This window comes from Dromiciops gliroides, chromosome 2 (genome assembly GCF_019393635.1).
Source record: "Dromiciops gliroides isolate mDroGli1 chromosome 2, mDroGli1.pri, whole genome shotgun sequence".
NCBI classification, from domain to species: domain Eukaryota; kingdom Metazoa; phylum Chordata; class Mammalia; order Microbiotheria; family Microbiotheriidae; genus Dromiciops; species Dromiciops gliroides.
Window position 1 is genome coordinate 232,756,354 of NC_057862.1, and position 19,361 is coordinate 232,775,714.

The 19,361-nt window shown below is 36.9% G+C and overlaps 1 protein-coding gene across 1 annotated transcript in view; it reads left to right on the forward strand.

The window, feature by feature from the left end:
* Window positions 1–19,361, forward strand: part of SNW1 (SNW domain containing 1) — a 26,209-nt gene continuing 6,848 nt past the window's right edge. The window contains exons 1-9 of the mRNA XM_043984184.1: window positions 1–131; window positions 3,054–3,207; window positions 7,724–7,885; window positions 13,159–13,254; window positions 13,344–13,450; window positions 14,892–14,996; window positions 15,197–15,266; window positions 16,760–16,825; window positions 19,009–19,125. Of these exons, the coding sequence (XP_043840119.1) occupies window positions 118–131; window positions 3,054–3,207; window positions 7,724–7,885; window positions 13,159–13,254; window positions 13,344–13,450; window positions 14,892–14,996; window positions 15,197–15,266; window positions 16,760–16,825; window positions 19,009–19,125 (891 nt within the window). The 5' untranslated portion in view covers window positions 1–117. The remainder of the gene's footprint in view (window positions 132–3,053; window positions 3,208–7,723; window positions 7,886–13,158; window positions 13,255–13,343; window positions 13,451–14,891; window positions 14,997–15,196; window positions 15,267–16,759; window positions 16,826–19,008; window positions 19,126–19,361) is intronic.

The window sequence follows — 19,361 nt, forward strand, 5'->3', positions numbered from 1 at the left end:
CTTCTCTTCGCCACCCTTCCGTCTTCTTCCCCCCTCCCCTCTCCGCCTGCCCCTTTCAGTTGCCTAGTAAACCCCTCCCAGTTTAGCTGCCGCAAGCGCTAGAAGCGGCGGAAGAAGATGGCGCTGACCAGGTGGGTTGTGGGGTATGGGGGAGGGGGTGGTGGTCTTCGGTACGGAAGAGATTCAGTTCTCTTTTGCCTTTTTATTCCTCAGCTTTCACACTCTGAGGAGGGTCCCGGGTCGGGGGAGTAGTGACGCTTTGGGGACAGAGCTGTGAGCCGGGACTTCCCGTTAGCAGAGGAGGCGACCAGGCCTCGTCAAAGCCGGGGCCTTTCCTGAAAAACAACCCCGGCCGCAGGCCGCCCTTAGTCGTGGCTGCCGAGAGCGGCGTAGCTAACCCTTCTCTGCCCCTACGCGCTCAGGAATTGCCTTAGTTGGTCCCCTGAATTTTTCTTGTTTCGGGGGGCGAGGTTGTGAAGAGATCTTTATAACCGTGGAGGGAGTTGGAGGTTGGGAGGTCGGGGTTGAAAAGAGATGGAGACCGAGAGGAGGACAATGGTTATTTGTGTTGGGGGAGGGAGGTGATAACTGAGGTGGGAGGAAGAGCTTCCAACTTGTGTCTGCATCCCTATCTTCTGTTCTTTCTCGGAAATCAGAGATAAACTGCTTCACTTAGCAAGCTCTAAAGTGGGGCGAGTAGTAACCCTTAACGATGGTTAGTCAGCCCCTTTCTCTGGTGGCAGAGGACTCTTACTCCTTCTCCCCCTCCCATCAAATCTAATTCTTGCTTCTCTCCGTTGTCGTGGAAACTGTATGAAGGCGGCCCCCGATTTTCAGTGAATGATCGTTATTGCAGGTTGAGCCTGCCCCCCCCTCGCCAAAAAAATACATAACGTAACTAATCCCTAAAACAGATATTAAGTGGAAAAGATTTTGACCAAAACCAACAAAAACACACCGGCAAGAAAAGTGGAGACTCGAAGAGAGACTGTGGAAAGTCAACCAGTCAAACAATAAATATTTATTAAGCGCCTACTACGTTCCAGGCAGGCACTCTGCTAAGCGCTGAGAATACAAAAAGAAGCAAAGGACAGTGTCTCTCAAGAATCTTAGAATCTAATATCATTGTTATCCTTAGTTTGTGCTTCTTTTCTACTTTTCATACTTAGCTTATTTGAAAAGTCATCATTCTGAGCAGATCATAACAGTGAATCTTGGAAAAATCCAGTGAGCAGGTATTATTTCATGCCTAGCATCATGTGTTAGATGGTGTGGTGTATGAAGAAGAAAGACTTAAGAGGTGAACCCCGGCCTACAAGCATCTTTCAATGTATTGACAAAATATAGACATACAAAGTAATTAGACTGTAATATAATCCTGACTAGTGGGCAGGAAGTGCTAAATCAAAGGAGTTAGAAAATGGGAATATAGGTATGAAAAGGCTTCACTGAGGAAGTAGGACTTGAACTAGATCTTGTGGGAAGAATGGTATGTGTATAAATATCTCCACCACCACCCCCCCAGATCCCCATATATACTTACACACAAAAGAGAAATGCTGGTAGAATAACAGTATCAACACTAGCTTAATTTCAAGTTAGACTAGTGGTTATTACAGTGTCATTGAAGTAGTTTTTGCTAATTTTATGAAGCCTGCAAAGTTTAAATCTTAAACTGTTTAAAATCTAAATTATTTCCCTGGGAATTGGTCATTTGGTTTATTTTCTCTATCTTTTAAGTATTCTACTTCTTGGCCATTTTCCAAAGGGTAAAATACCACTCCCATAGAACTTCTTGTTGGTAGCTCCAGCAGAAATTTTTTGGGGTAAGACTGACATAATTTCTTTTGATCTGTGCTATAATAGCATGTGGAAACGAGTTGGGCCATTTCTGTCAAAGAGAGTTGCTTTTCTGATTACAATGGTATATTTAATGCAGTGATTGACTTTTCTTTTTATTCCTTGTTGACCAGTGTATTTGGGAGCCTCATTAAACCTTTTTGTACAGTGAATGTCAAAGGTTTTGTTCCATCTACTGTGATTCATTTTCAGAATAAATGCACTGTACCTTTTCATTTAATAACTTTTCTTATGATCAATATGATGGAAGTTTAAATAGTCGAAAGAAAATTCAAGTTGGCACTACTTTTATTTTTTAAAGGTTAATAACTTTCAGAAAATCAACCTGTTCATTAGTACTTAAGATTATATACATTAATTCTTGAATTGATCAGGATAAGAAAAGGTTTTTTAGAGGCAGCTAGGTGGTACAGTGGATAGAGCACTGGCCCTGGAGTCAGGAGGACCTGAGTTCAAATCTGGCCTCAGACATTTAACACTTACTAGCTGTGTGACCCTGGGCAAGTCACTTAACCCCAATTGCCTCACCAAAAAAAAAAAAGAAAGAAAGAAAAGAAAAGGATTTTAAAATACTTTTTGCCCCTAGCTGCCACTTGCCCATTCCCTATCACTTTCATTCATTTAGGTTTCAACTTCTCTTCTTGTTTCTACTTAGCTCCTAGTACTAAATGATTAAAGTGCTAAAATGATTAAAGAGTTAGAGAACAAAAGGAAAATCAGTAGTCTGGACAATCATCCTCTGAATGATTAAGGATTTACTCTCTTGTTACAAGAGATTAAAAAAATATAGAAGTACTTAACTATTGTGAGGTATATATACTGTGACTGTCCCGGTTATGGAACTCATTTGCCTTTAGTCAGATTTTTTTTTTCCCCGGGGCAATGGGGGTTAAGCGACTTGCCCAGGGTCACACAGCTAATAAGTGTCAAGTGTCTGAGGCTGAATTTGAACTCAGGTACTCCTGAATCCAGGGCCAGTGCTTTATCCACCCCTAGTCAGATATTCTTGATCGAATGAATGAGTACTTCATTATTACCTAGAATATAAAATGACTGGTATTGGCATCTCTACAGATCGTAAAAATTCTCTTTTTTCATGAAATTAACAAGAATTTTATTCTCGTTATTGATTTGAATGACATAAAGTATTTTTTAAAAATTCTAACTTTTCTCCTTATCCTTGATTTTTGTAGCTTTTTACCTGCTCCAACTCAGCTTTCTCAGGACCAGCTTGAGGCTGAGGAAAGGGCAAGATCCCAGAGATCAAGACAGACTGCACTGGTCTCCTCAAGAAGAGAACCTCCCCCTTATGGGTATCGGAAAGGTTGGATCCCTCGTTTGTTGGAGGTAAATGTTAGCCTTCACTTTGGATTTATTAAATTGATCAGGGTTGCTATAGAATTATTTTAAAGTAAATCTAAACTATGGAGTTCTCCAGCATCTACTTCAGTACTATTTCTAAATATAATTCTCTAAAGTTACTATTAGTAAACTCTAGTGCCTGTTAAAGTCCTCATAAAAGGTATGAGCTTGAATAATGGAAGGAATCAATTCCATCACAGTTCCAAAAATCTTTGTATGTGCAAAAAAATTTTAAATTTGGGTTGGGTAGAGAAGTAGCTCTGGAAGACACTGCAAGTATTAGGGGAAAACTGGAGTTAAATTATAAGATATTTGTGAGAGACAGGACGTTAGAGCTAATCTAGTCCAACTCCTTCATTGGAATGATAAGGAAATTGAGGTACAGAGGCCATTGTCTATACTGGATAGCATAGTCTGGACTTCGGTCTTCTAAAAAATGGAGGTGATAGTGTTTATATTATTTTCATCATTAGATTTTTGTGTAGAGGACACCATGTAAATCTTATAGTGTTATATAAACATGAGTTGTTATTCAGGAATCTTTGAAGTGTCATTTTAAAAAGTTGTGTCCTTCCAGTAGAATAAGTCCTTTGAGGGCAACATTGTTTTTTATTTCATCTTTGTATCGCTAGTACTTAGCACAATTTCTTCAACTTAGTAGGCACTTGGTATATGCTTGCTGAATTGTTGGTGTGAATACTTTCCATATTGTGCAGATTGCCTCCTTTCTCTGACTGTGGTATTCAGGATTTGAAAGCTGATTAATTTTTATTCAGAACACCTTGTGACCAGCCTACTAGTGAAACTCTTTAGACTTTACTTGACTGATTGTCAGGCTGCACATGTATTCTGAATTACTTTACCAGTGCTTGAAGTTTTCAGTTCTTTGCCACTACAAAAAGAACTACAGATATTTTTGTGTGTATGGTGGTTTGGTTTTTTTTACTCTTTCTTTGATTTATCAGGAGTGCAGAACTAGCAGTGGTATGACTGAGTCAAAGGGTATGTATTGTTTAATAAGTTTTGAGACATAGTTCCAGATGGCTTTCCACAACCGGTGGACCAGTTCATAGCTCCACCAACAGTGCATTAATATGTTTTCCCACAGCTCCTTTAGTATTTGTTATTTTCCATTTTTTGTCACCGTTAGCAGTCTGATGGATGTGATGGGTGTGGAACCTCAGAGTTGCTTTAATTTGCATTCTGTAATTATAAATGATCTGGAGCTTTTTTTCAGATGAATGCTATTAATAGCATTGATTTCTTTCTCTGAAAACTGCCTGTTCATATCATTTGACCATTAATCAATTGGAGCCCTTATTCTTATAAATTTGAATTTGTTCCATATATAGTTTAGAAGTGAAACCTCTCTCTCTCTCTCTCCATATATATATATATATATATATATATATATATATATATATAAATAAAATGTTTAAAATGCTGCAAAGATTCATCTTCACTCCCACTCCCACCCCAGCTCCCAATTATCTACTTCTCTAATTTTAGCCACATTGGTTTGGTTTGTACAGAAACTTTATTTTATGTGATAAGAATTTCCATGTTTGTTTCCTTTGTTTGGTCATAGTTCTCTCCATAAATGTAAATGGTAATCCTTGCTCCTCTAATTTCTTTATGATGTCATCCTTTCTAATCATGTACCCATTTGGGGTTTATCTTGGTTTTGGTGTGAGATCTTGGTCTATACTTAGTATAGACTGCTTTCTAATTTTCCCAGAAGATTTTGTTGAATAGTGAATTCTTACCTTAATAACCTGGTCTTTGGGTTTATCTAACATTGAACTTCTTTAGCAAGCACTATTTTACATAAAATCGGGGAGTGCAGCCTTCTTGCATCTCAGATTTTATGTAGTTTAAAGAGAATCTACATTTAACTTAATGGCATAGTTGATTTTTTAAAAATCTTATTTTAAATAGCTAAGATTTCATAAAGCCAGTTAGAACAGAATAGGTTTCAAAAAGTCAAATGAAATTGGCCTGTTAATCTGGAAATGCCATGGGCACTTTTCCAGAAGAGTGAATGTTTGGAGAAAAATGCATCTTGTTCTAGTTTGCAAAATAAAAAGCTGTGATTTTCTGGCAGGTTTAATGACCACATAATTCCACCGTCAAAGTCCTGAATGTTGATTATAGTGGAAAAAAAACAATTTTGAGTGTGTCAAATTGTCAGCAAGAATACAGGCAACAGCTTTCTTGGGTATACTTCAACTATTTCTGTCTCATTTAGGATGAAATGTATTTCTTTTAGCATTCTTCAGTTTGTTTTCAAAATGTTAAAATTCTTTGCAGCAGTATTAGTATATAATTGAGAGAAGTCACTTATCCTGCATTTTAGTGCAATTGTTTTCAAGAACTAGATGCTACAAAAGTAATGGTCTTTTTTAAAAAACAATTTTATTGATATCTTTTGGTTTTTTTGTTTGTTTGTTTTTTGTTTTTTTTTAGTGAGGCAATTGGGGTTAAGTGACTTGCCCAGGGTCACACAGCTATAAGTGCTAAGTGTCTGAGGCCAGATTTGAACTCAGGTCCTCCTGACTCCAGGGCCAGTGCTCTATCCACTGCACCACCTAACTGCCCCGATATCTTTTGTTTTTACATTTCCCATTTGATCCTTCCCTCTCCCTCTAAGAGTCATCCCCTATAATAAATAATACAAGAACATGAGGAAATAAGTTTTTCAAAATTTACTATAACACATCAACTAAGTTACAAGTTATTTTTTTGTTCTAAACCCTTAATCTCAACTCTGCAAAGAAGGGAAATACCTTCTTTTATTCCTTCTTTGGGGCCAACCTTGGTCATTATGCTTTTATTAGCATTTGCTTTATTGTTTTTGTTGTTCTTTTAATTTACTTTGCCAAAGTCATTTTATAGATTATTTTCTTGGTTCTGCTTTACTCTGCTTCAGTTCATAAGAGATGTGCTTTTCTATATTCATCATATTTATTGGTTTTTGTAGTATAATAATAATATTTCTTTAAATTCTAGTACTTTGCATTCAACAACTTTTTTAGTCATTTCCCCCCAAAAGTAATTAGGAAGGAAGGAAACATACATCAATTTATTAAGCACCTGCTATGTGCTAGGCACTGTACTAAGAACTTTACAAATATTACCTCATTTAATCCTCACAATAATAGGTGCTATTATCATCCCTGTTTTACAGATGAGGAAACTGAGGCAGGCAGAGGTTAAGTGATTTGCCCCAGATCACACAGCTAGTAAAGTGTCTGATGCCAGATTTGAACTCAGTTCTTCCTGACTCTAAGACCAGCACTCTATCAACTTCACTACTCTAGGTGTTAATTATATGAAATTTCAACAGATGTTTATTAAATGCCTATCATATGTAACACTAGGATTTAAATATAGAAAAACAATGGTCCCTCTTCTCAAGGAGTTCATGATTTAGAATTAATAGGAGATAAAATGTATACAAATTAGAACATGATACTTTGACCAAAGTGGTGGTTAGTATTATTTTAGTGATGCTGATTTCTTCATGACTGTGGCAAGTAATATTAAGTGGGAAAGCCTTTTTCAGAATGAGCTCAGTGACAGACTGGAAATATGACAACCAGTCACAGCCTATCTAAGTTTAGAGAGGCTTATCACTGGGTTGACTACAGGGTGATACACTTTTTGGCCATAGCAAATCTTAAAGACCTTGCACTAGGGGATAGCGAAGTTATAATCTATATCTATATGCAGACTGGTTAAATTATAGACCCTTTAAATATTGGAAGAAGAATATGGTAAATGTATAGGAGAGGTTTCAAGAAGGGAAGGATCTCTGCTAACTGAGTAAATAGGGAAATTTCATGGAGAATATGACACCAAAATTGGACCTTGAAGGAAGGAAGGGAAGGATTTAAACAGGATGTGATACCATTTAGGGGGAGGGAATTGCTTGAGGCCAGGCACAAATTCATAGAATTGAGTCAGGGCAGGACAAGGTCAGAGAATAGTGGGTAGTATACACTGAATGGAATGTAAAATATGGAAGGGGGAATAGTATAAATACAATAAAATTGGAAAGATAGTAAGACATTTTTCCCTTTGTTTGGAGTGATTCATATTGTTTGTTGTTTTTACTATCCTTTTGATCATTATTGTATTGCTACTTAGACTAAAAATGCTGGCTAGCCTTTAAAATTAAAGTGCTTGATGTATAAGGCCATTTAATTAATGATATACTGTTTTCTTTTAATCTACAAAAAGGTGCTTAAGTCTTCATTGGAAAACTCCATTAATCTTGGGTGTTTGGGTTTTTTTTAAGCTCTTAGCTTTTCTGGAAAATTACAGTTTAGCAAGTTTTCACTTGGCAGCTGATTGGTGGCATAACTGTTATGAAAAGTCCTATGTACCTTGATCTCATAGCATTGTTCCGAAAACTTGCTAAGTTTCTTAGCCTGCCACATTTGTCCTAAATTTGAGAATCATATTGAGTACTCTCTTTATCCCTTTTTTTGCTGTGCAGGATTTTGGAGATGGAGGTGCCTTTCCAGAAATACATGTGGCCCAATACCCATTGGATATGGGTAGAAAGAAAAAAATGTCCAATGCATTGGCCATTCAAGTGGATGCAGAGGGAAAGATTAAATATGATGCAATTGCTCGACAAGGACAATCAAAGGACAAGGTAATCCATTATTTTCATAAATAATTTTACAACATCTTAAGAGTTAAACATTACCATAGAGGCTCTCTAGTCCAATTAGTGTTTGAACAAGAATCTTAACAAGTGGTCGTACAAGCTTTTTAGATAACCTCAAGCTGAAATGGGGGGTGGAGGATTGGAAAATGAGAAAATACTAGCTAGACATGCCTCTGCCAAGTATAAGGTTGATTTTTTTTTAAACACAAATGTAAAATGTTATACTTATTCATATAGTTTAGAGACAATTGGAGAAGGTCAATTTGTAATTTCTTGTGTATTCAAGTTCATGATAAAAGGGGAGAATGTTTTAAGTTAACTCTGATATATTGAATGATTCTTTCAGGACTTCCAAAGCAGATGTATCAAGTTGTCCTTGGTAGAATGAATTATGCAGATTTCTAGGCATTTGCCATGTACAAAAATCAGTCACTCAAAGTTTAGCTGCTGAACTCTTTTAAGCCTTGTATAGCTTTTTCCATGTAGATAAAATACTTCAGATGAGAAATGATCACTTAAAATCTGTAAGTCTTGGCAGAATAACTTAGAAACTTCTTTATTGTTGAACATAGGATTATAAATTAGAGAAATAATTCTCTGCCATAAAACTTAATCTTGTCTTTCAGAATAGCAAAACTGGCATCTTCTTTTCCTGCACACTTAGCACTGTTACATTTATTGGCACATCTGTGCAGTTGCATGTCTTAAGGTTTAATTGCTACCCTGAATTGGGGATAGGTAGCTCCAGCTTCATGTGTCACTCCCACTCTTGAGATGGTAATTGTGCTGCTATATTCCCTTTTCTAGTGGTGAGGAGCAGCAAGTTAGGGCAATAAAATATGACAAAGGAATGTTCCAATAATTTTGATTCAAATGTTAATAGCTTCTTATTCTACTCCAAGGTTAAAAAATAAAGTACTCGAATTTCTAGAGGCTATTTCAAAACTTTATCTTCTAATTAATTCTTTTATTATTGATCCTTTTTGTGTTTAAAATAGAACTGTTGTGTAACAGCTCATTATTTCTTGGATCTTAATATAATAATGCAGGCTAAATCATGAACTGTAATTGAATTATGATTACTACATACACTTTTAAAAGATCCACATGGTTAGCCTTTAATTCAGGTTTTAATTGTGACCATACTAACAGTAATTTAAAGAAGTGTCACATAATTTATTACAATTCATATTGCTCAGAGTACATGGAGTAACATTAAAGATGTGGAGTAAAATATACCACCTTATTTCTTAAATTTACTTAATGTTGGAAGAACAGTTGGACTCCCAAGAGTATAAAAGGTGATAAAACTTAATAATCAGAAGGCCAAGGTGCAGACCATTATCAGTTTATGTAGATAACTGTCACTTAAGGTTTTTTTCCCTTAACTCAAGTGAGTGGTTTGAAGCTTTAACAAAACTTGCTGTCATCTCTTTGCTGCCAGATCTAATATCCAAGAAAAATCTAAGAAACCCAAAGAAATGCTTTGAGAGAGTAGTTATTTATTCATAATGGTTAGTGAGCTTCAGAGTGTTGTAGTACCCAAAGCTTCTCTTTGCTTCTCTCTCTGTGTATATATATATATATATATGTATGTATGTGTGTGTGTGATGTATTATAAAATTTGAAAGGATTAGAATGTATTTAAATGCATTTAAATGTACAAAACTTGCTATTTCATTCAGGATCTTTTAATACCTATGGGGCATCACTATGAAAATCAGTTTTTGTAAAATACTAAAGGAAAATATTGTGGGTTTTTATTTTTAAGCTTTTCTGGGTAAGTGGGAGATTATCATACATAGATTCTGAAGAGTCTTACTGTGTTGTTTAGAAGATTATTTAATCTCCATATTGTGGATGCTCCAAATCAGTCAGTACAAAGTTTTCTGATTTATAAGTACCGGGTAATTTTCAATGGAAAAATAAAATATGAGAGAATAAGAATGGAATATAACATGTTAACATCCCAATTCTTAGGTTGAAGAATTAGTAAACATTCCAAATGGAATGACCTTAAGCTGGCTGGTGGGTTGGCCTGCTTCAAGTCTCTCTCTACACTCCTATCTATCCTTTTAGCCATTAAAGTGATTTTCTGAGCATGATGTCACCCCCTTTCTTTATTCAGTAAACTCTGGTGGGATCCCTATTGCTTCCAGAATCAAATACAAAATGCTGTTTGTCATTCAGTGCACTTCATAACCTAGCCCTTAATACCTTCTGAAATCTTGCTTCCAACATGTATTCTTGGATCTAGTGACACTGGCCTTCTGAATGTTCCATGAACAAGACGCTTCATTTCTTGGTTTTGGACGTTTTCTCTGGCTGTCTTCTGTGCCTGAAATGCTCTTTCTCCACCAGTATGACAACTGACCTCTTTGGCTTCCTTTAAGTTCCAACAAAAATCCTACCATGGGAAGCCTTCTCTAGCCCCTCTAATTATAGTGCCTTACCTTTGTTAATTTTTTCCTATTTATCCTATATATAACTTTGTATATATTTCTTTTCATGTTAGATCCTTGAGGTCAGGTATGAGAATTTTTTGCCACTTTTTATGTCCCCAGTCCTTAGCACAGGGCCAGGCACATAGTAGGTACTTAATAAGTGTTGATTGACTGATTGTTTCAACTTATAGTCCCTTCCAAATGGAGAATGTTAGACACTTGACACTTACTAGCTGTGTGACCCTGGGCACTCATTGCCCCCCCCCCCCCAAAAAAAAAAGAGAGAGAGAGAGATTCATCACTGCAATCAGAGAATCAAAATTCTTAAATTTCTAATGTGATTTATTCCAATAAGTCTTTCTGGATTCTGTACATTACAAGGAACCTATTTAAATGATAATATATACCATATGAAGAGACATTCTGTGTTCAAGTGTAAGACCTTCCCGCCCCCCCTTCTTCTCCTTCTCCTCTCCCTCCTTCTTTCTTCTCAGTGATGAATCTCAAATGCTTTTGTGTTTTTTCCTTCTGAAATTATCAATAACAATGCGGTATCTCAGAAAGCACTGAAGTATATTTCCAAAGAAAATGCTTGCCTTCTCAGAAGTGACCCTGAGTAAATTCTTATGCCATTTCTTTTTTGATGTTTAATCTAACAAACTTGGTGTCCTGTTAAGCTTGAAAATGTAGTTTTGCCCTATTTGTGGTGAAATGCTAGACTTAATCACTTTGACAATCTGGTGCTTTGCCAGTTTTTATATAGTAAGTAAAATATCTGTTTAGTGATAATGAGTTATGGATTTATCTTCTTCTCAAAGCTCATTTGTGCCCCTGGCACCTTACAAGGGTATATTGTATTTTTCAGATCATCCCCCAGGCTCTCTTGCCTTCTGGGATGTGCTGAGCTTCTCTAGAACATTTAGGATTTTAACAGTAAAAATTTTGAGTTTATAGTTAATTACCATAGAGGAATCCTATTTTTCAGATGTCTTTCACTCAGCTTTGTGAGATGCAGGAATGTTAGTGATGCTCATGGGATTATTGATTTTAGAATAAACACTACAATAATAGGCAATAAATGAATGTACATGATGTACATAAAAACAAAAGCAGGATCTTGTGGCTTCATGTTGACCCAGGTGAGGAGAATAGGCCACAGGTAGCAGGCCCATATGCGCCAGGCTTCATGTCGGCTTTAGGTGAGAGAGGGCCTCCCTCCCTGCTCCTTCATTCAGGTCCATAGCAGCTCCTCCTCACTAGACAGCAGGCAAGGAAACAGGCAAAATTCTTTCTGCCATGAGAGTTTGATAACTTCTAATAGTTAACACTTGGAAGGGATTGAATTTTGAAAATTATTTGCTTGCTTGATTTAAGATCTGATGAGCTTATAATTATTGCTACATAAAATTTGTATCATTTGTTTGGTTTTTTTTTTTTTCATTAATTGCTATTGCTCTCAGTTTGGGGTGAGCATATTATTATTTTATCACTATACCAGTGAAGGATTGACCAAGTGTCTCTCTGACTTCTCATGATCTCAGGCTGTGTGGTAGAGAAGGGAGGGGGAGAGCTTCAGCATGCCAGTTAGCAGGAGCAGGAGAAAAGCCCCAAAAGGCCCATGCTGTCTCCCACAGCATGTAATCTCAAGGAGACCCAAGAGACCTAGTAAGAGAGACAGAGACCATGCTGGTCTCAGAACCAAGAAAAGCTCAGAAGACACCCCAGAAGCCCCAGAATACTCAAAAGACCTTTCTTGGCATCTTCCAAGGGCTTTTTTATCCTCTTTTGATCAGAGCTAATTGGTTAGCATCATTCAATTCCATTGGTTGACATGACCGGGTTATCTGCGTTAAAATGAACTCTACAAATGACATCTTTTTTTTTTGGGGGGGGGTTTTGCAGGCAATGGGGATTAAGTGACTTGCCCAGGGTCACACAGCTAGTAAGTGTCAAGTGTCTGAGGCCGGATTTGAACTCAGGTACTCCTGAATTCAGGGCCGGTGCTTTAACCACTGCGCCATCTAGCTGCCCCTCTACAAATGACATCTTGAAAAAGAATGCCAAAGACCCTCACTTAATTAGCTTAAGGCAAAGTCCGTTATCTAGCTGTGATTTGATCCCATCCTTTTTTTTTTTTTTTTTTTTTACAAGGCAATGAGGGGTTAAGTGATTTGCCCAGGGTCACACAGCTAGTAAGTGTCAAGTGTCTGAGGCTGGATTTGAACTCAGGTACTTGTGAATTCAGGGCTGGTGCTTTATCCACTGTGCCACCTAGCTGCCCCAATCCCATCCTTCATTGATCTAGGCAAAAGAATTTATCTCCATTCCTTTTATTCCCTTGGGTTTGTCCCAGATGAGATTTGATGAAATTTCTCAAGGAGAACTGAACTTTCTGGAGTGGGGGGAGAAGGGACTGAGAAAATTATCTCTGGGGTCCCCCAAGAAATCAGTTATTAATAATTATTTTCTCACAAATAAATGTCAAGACCTTATAAGTCTTTGAAGACCTGTTATTACTAACATAGATAAGTGATATATAGGGGTTTCTTTGGCACTGTTTATTTTGGAGCCAATTTGATTAAGTGAGCATGAATAACTTTAATGTATGAAGACAAGAAAAAGCTATTAATTTGTAAAAGTAGTTTATATAAATATTTACCATTTTTCCTTTTCTTTTTTAATCTAAAAAACAGAATGAGTATCCTAAATTTGCATCTATACCAAGAGGACACACTCCCTTCCAAAATAACTTAATAAGGTTTCTGCCTTTATTCTTTACTCTTTCTCATTCTAGTTACATTTAACCCGTTTTAGGTCATTTATAGCAAGTACACTGACCTGGTTCCCAAAGAAGTTATGAATGCAGATGACCCAGACCTACAAAGACCTGATGAAGAAGCTATTAAAGAGGTACAAATTTATGCACATGATTATTATTAAAAAATTTTCTTAGACCTTGTTGATTATCAAGCCCCTCAAAACCATGCTTTTGATTTCAGATTACAGAAAAGACCCGAGTTGCCCTAGAGAAATCTGTATCTCAGAAGGTTGCTGCAGCTATGCCAGTTCGAGCTGCAGATAAATTAGCTCCAGCTCAGTATATCCGGTATGAATCAAACTAATGGTCTTTTGTCTCGAATTTCTTCTCTCAAGGAACTAGTCCTACTTAGTTAAAATGGAAAAAATAACATTCAGGATTAATGGCTTAAAGTCCATTGACTCTTTTTGAATAACATTTTATAGTGATAGGAACTGCTATATAATGGCTAGAATTTAGGATGTTTTTTACACTATTTCTGTCCGTGAAGTTTATCCTTTGATATGTAAGTCAACTCAAATTTGTTTTCCAGACATTTTCTCTTATTTAAAGAAAAAAGCATCTTTTAAGTGTTTCCAAATTATAAGACTACTTAACCAAAATTTTCCTTGGCAAGATGAGAAATAGAGCTCTTGAAGAAAGTTTAAAGTTAGCAAGGACACTATTATTTAATTTCTATGCTGTAACGAAAAACTGAAGACTAATAACTGAGGCTTTTACTGGGAATCTTGTAGGATTTTTTTTCCCTTAAAATGATTTATTGTAGGTGTTTTTCTTAAGTTGTTATCTATGAAACTAAGGACTGTGCCTCTTTACCCCATGATAAGAAATTGCATGGCTGAAGGTATGATGGAAAAATAAATGGGCATATGGTTGTTTCAAGCTTTTGGTTTCAGGTTAGTCCTCTTACCAATGCTGCCATAGTTTAAACCTGAGTTAGGAACCTCTGTGTCAACCTAGACTAATCCTCACTCACCCCCTATATCCAGTTAGTCACTCCATCTTGCCATTTTTCCCTTCACACACCCATGTTTTGCCACTCACAACCATCACTATAGTTCAGGTCCTTATTACTTCTTGTCTACACCATTGCAGTGGTCTTGTAATTGGTGTCCCTGCTGCCAAAGTGATTTTACCAAAAAATAGGTCTTAACCATACCACCCTCCTAAGTAAAGCCTGTTGCCTCCAGGATTAGATATAAGACCCCTTTTTTGGACACTTAACTATTTATATAACTTGGTCCCTTCCTGTACTCTCACTTCTCTTTGTGTGCCCTGATGCAGACATACTTGCTATTCCTCTCATACTTCATCTCTTGTCTTCATGCCTTCATACTGGTTGTCCTTCACGCCGGGAATATCCTTCCTTCTCTCTGCCTCTTAGAATCCCAGGCCTCCTTTAAGCCTCAGCTCAAATCCCCCCTTTTGCAGGAGTTCTTTCCTGTCTTTTCCTTAGCTAGTTACCTTCATCTACTTTGTATTTGTATGCATATTTTCTCTCCTCATTAGAATGTAAGCTTCTTGGGGCAAGCGACTTGTTTTCCGCTTTCTTTGTATACCCATCCCTTAGTATAGTGGTTGGCACATAGCTTATTGATTACTTATATTGACTGTTAACATAATTTGTATTTTAATGCCAGGGTGGGAAATGAAAATCCACTGCAGTAAAGACTATTTCACTATTGAAAACTGAACAAGTTACATGTTTAATTTCAATGGTTGTCTTCAGGTACACACCGTCTCAGCAAGGAGTAGCTTTCAATTCTGGCGCTAAGCAAAGAGTTATTCGGATGGTGGAAATGCAAAAAGATCCAATGGAGCCTCCAAGGTTCAAGTAAGTGCTTCATTTTGAGGAGATGAACTATTAGGGGTTTTTTGGGGTTTTTTTGGTGAGGTAATTGGGGTTAAGTGACTTGCCCAGGGTCACACAGCTAGTAAGTGAGAGATGAACTATTAGACCTATGCTTTGTCCATTCTGAAAAAGAAATTCTAGGAGAGGTCATTGACTGATTATACTTTTGTTTCATCCCTTAGAATTAATAAGAAAATTCCTCGTGGGCCTCCTTCTCCTCCTGCACCTGTCATGCACTCTCCTAGTCGAAAGGTACTTGTCCTTGCATTTTCAATCCTTTACTCCTGATCTGGGGCTGTGAAACTCAAGGGAAGAGGTAACATCCCAGAGCTTCTCTTTCCTCATCTGTAAAATGGAGATAAAGAAGGCCCTACACAGACTATAAATTATGGTCATAACAGTGAACCTGAGTCATCAAGAGAACATCATGTTTATTGTTTTCTGTTTAAGGAATTGGGGAAATGTGTGATAGGTTTTAGAAAGATTTCCAGCTAGGATTTTTTAAAATTGGTACTTAAAAGGGATAACTCACAGCTAGCTTGAAAATTCAGCTATGTAGAAGGATGAAATCCTAATAGGATTCAGATAGCTGAGGTTTTATAGTATATTAATTCTGAAAGAATGGGTTTGTATCAGAAAAAAATCATACCCTGCTACTTGATATTGAAACTTTTTTATTAACTGCTAAAAAATGTTCTGGGTTTTCTGGGTTTCAGGGTTTTTTGCCAAATTTGTTGAAAAATTTTTTTTGAATACATGTGAGAGTATGGTACACTCTGATTACCAAAACAGAGTTTATAATTGGGTGGGGTTTTTTTTTGGGGGGGGGTGAGGGGTTGGGGGGTGGACAGTAAGGATTAATTGACTTACCCAGGGTCACACAGCTAGTAAGTGTCAGGTGTCTGAGGCCAAATTTGAACTCAGTCCTCCTGAATCCAGGGCTGGTGCTTTATCTACTACACCACCTAGCTGGCCCCATAATTGCTTTTTGTTTTGTTTTGTTTTGGTTTGGTTTTTTGTGGGGCAATGGGGGTTAAGTGACTTGCCCAAGGTCACACAGCTAGTAAGTGTCAAGTGTCTGAGGCCGGATTTGAACTCAGGTCCTCCTGAATCCTGGGCTGGTGCTTTATCCACTGCGCCACCTAGCCGCCCCCCCCAAAATTGCTTTTTAAAAAAAGTATTGATGCTTTTTTTTTACATTACATTCATTTCCAAATATATTCCTCTTCTACCTAGCAGGCCTTCTTATGTAATAATTTTTTTTTTAAGGAAATTTTCTGGGTGGGTTTTCTGCAGCTTTATTTTATTTATGGGGCAATGAGGGTTAAGTGACTTGCCCAGGGTCACACAGCTAGTAAGTGCCATGTGTCTGAGGCCGTATTTGAACTCAGGTCCTCCTGAATTCAGGGCCGGTGCTTTATCCACTGTGCCACCTAGCAGCCCCCTAAATATTTGAAAAGAAATGGAGACAAACCAATGTATATATCAACTAACAGAATGTTAAAGTATTCCACACACATGGTCTCCCATCTCTACAATGCCCAAGAAAGGGATATTCATTTTCACAACTCTTTTCTAGGGGCAACCTTGGTCATTATACAACAATATTGCTTTTTACAGAGATCACAAATACCCACTAGAATTGTTTGTCAGCAAAGCTGTCTTTGAGGAGAAAATCATATGCAGATTTTTAGTTAGACTTGAAATCTAAAAATCTCTTGTATTTTTTTTCTTCCCCATCTCAGATGACTGTGAAAGAGCAGCAAGAGTGGAAAATTCCTCCTTGTATTTCAAACTGGAAAAATGCAAAGGTAATTAACCTGTCATAAAATCAGTTTCTTAATATTATATCCTACTGGGGAACTCATGAAAGAGTTTCAGCCTGAATAGCATTAGTTTAAACCTCAAGACCTCACTTAGCTGTCTTTTTTCAGAATGGAACACACAATTTATACAGTTTGATTTTTTTTTTAAACAGTGTAATGGAAATGTCAAGGTGTCAGGCTATGAACATCATATAGAATATATTAGCCAATTTTTGAGAGTAAAAGCACACTGAAAAGGGTTATTGAGAATTGTTATGTCTAAAAAAACCTTATGTCGTGGGGATAGGAATCAGATAATCAGTTTTGGGTTTGTGTGGGGGTTTTTTCTCCAAAAGGAATCAGGATAAAAAGTACTACGTAGGACAGAGTGGCATATTTCTTTGGGTATATTGAGTGTATTTTCTCATAAGCTTCATTGTTTTTTCATGCTTTTACATCCTAGACTTTACCAAAAAATGTATGCCCTTATATATTTACTAATTGGAAGAGTTCCCAGGGGTCATAGGAAAGACTAAGAAATTTATCCCACGTTATTCTGTGTCATCATTATTTTCCTAAAATCAGATTTCATGATTTGGTTTGTTTGCTTGTTTGTTTTTTGAGGCAACTGGGGTTAAGTGACTTACCCAGAGTTACACAGCTAGTAAGTGTCAAGTGTCTGAGGCTGGATTTGAACTCAGGTCCTCCTGACTCCAGGGCCGGTGCTCTATCCACTGTGCTACCTAGCTGCCCCAAGATTTCATGATTTTATTAAGTTTTATGAGTTGTAAAGGATACCTAATGACCTTAGGTTGGGGAAAAGCATTTTCTTGACTGTATATATTTGTTACAAGAGTTTTGCCTTTTGTTTTTCCATGGGGGATGGGAGACGAAGATAAAATAGATGTTTAATTTTAATTTTAAAAATGCAAAATAAACAGTTAAATCTTCTAGATGTCATTACTTGAGAACTTAGACATTAATGGGCAAAATGAGACCATCTAACTCTCCCAGGATAAATAGAATCACTTGCTTTATGCCCAAATTTTTCTTCCCAACATAAAGGCATTTGGGATGTTTTACAACTCACAAAGTTTAATAAAATAATGAAATTTGATTTAGGAAGGTAATAATGACACAATAATGTGCAATAAATTTCTTAGTTTTTCTTATGACTCCTGGGAATACTGCCAATTAGTAAATATATAGGGCATAAATTGTTTAGTAAAGTCTAGGATTTATTAGCATGAACAAATTATGAAGCTCATGAAACAATATAAACACTTAATATACTCAAAGAAATAATGCCACTCTGTCCTATGTAGTACATACACACCTTTAGCCTGAATTTCATTTCTTTGAATAGTTTAAAGCCTACAGTATGGAAAAATAAATCCAATCCATGTTATATGAAATTTAAATTGTATTTCTTAAGTTGTTAAAATGTGATGCAAATTTGAAAACAGTACTTCTTAAACCATCTAGTTAACCATGGCTACTTTTGATTTAATAGGATTCTTGGTATCAAAATGGTGAGAATTTGGTACTTAGCACAACAGGTTTGGTTTGTTTTTTAAACTGGGTCTCCCTATCTCACCCATGCTAGAAATGTAGTGATCACTCACAGATTCAGTCCTACTACTGATCATCTCCAATGCCAGCCTAGGTTGCTTTGCCCCTCCTTAAACAGCCTGAGGGTCCCCTGCTCCCAGGACTCAGATTTAGTGTGGACATTCATTTGGCTTAGTCCTACTACAGGCCAAGCGATCCATTTGCCTTAGCCTCCCTGCATAGTGGTTGCAGGTGTGTACCATTATGCCTGGCATGGTAAGTACTGCTTGATAATGGTGGTTTATTTCATCTTCAGATGAGTGGTATGATAAGATACTTAAGAGACAGCCATTTGGCTTTTAACTGTTATTACCAGAATGTTGGAGTTACTTTCAAAAACTAGTGAGATTAGGCTGTGGTACATGGTGCTTACCAAAAGTCATGCCACAAATCAGCCTAAAACAGGTGCTCTTTGGGGGAAAGAGGTATGTTTAAAATACTAAAACATCAGAAACCTATGTAAGACATGATTATTAAAACTGCAAAAAAAAATGAAGTGCACCTACAGAATAAGAAATTTTTGTTTATTTTTAAAGAATACAAAAATGTCTTTCACATGATAATGTCTTTCCTACCAGGGCTATACTATTCCATTAGACAAACGTCTAGCTGCTGATGGAAGAGGACTGCAGACAGTTCACATAAATGAAAACTTTGCCAAACTTGCTGAAGCACTCTACATTGCTGATAGAAAGGTTTGTCTTCTTAACTTCATTTTTTTCTTAGGCTCTGGTATTTCTCATTTTGTAACTTCATGTTCTCCAATAGCTAAATTCACCTGCACCACTGAATACTTAGTGAGACAGTCAAGGAATCAGTAGTACCCTACAAATTATCATGTGTCCTTGTTGCCTACTGCCATCAAGTTTCTTTCCTTATTACTTTCCAAAATTGGTGCTTAGTCACTCTGTCTCTCAGCATAGCAGAAGAA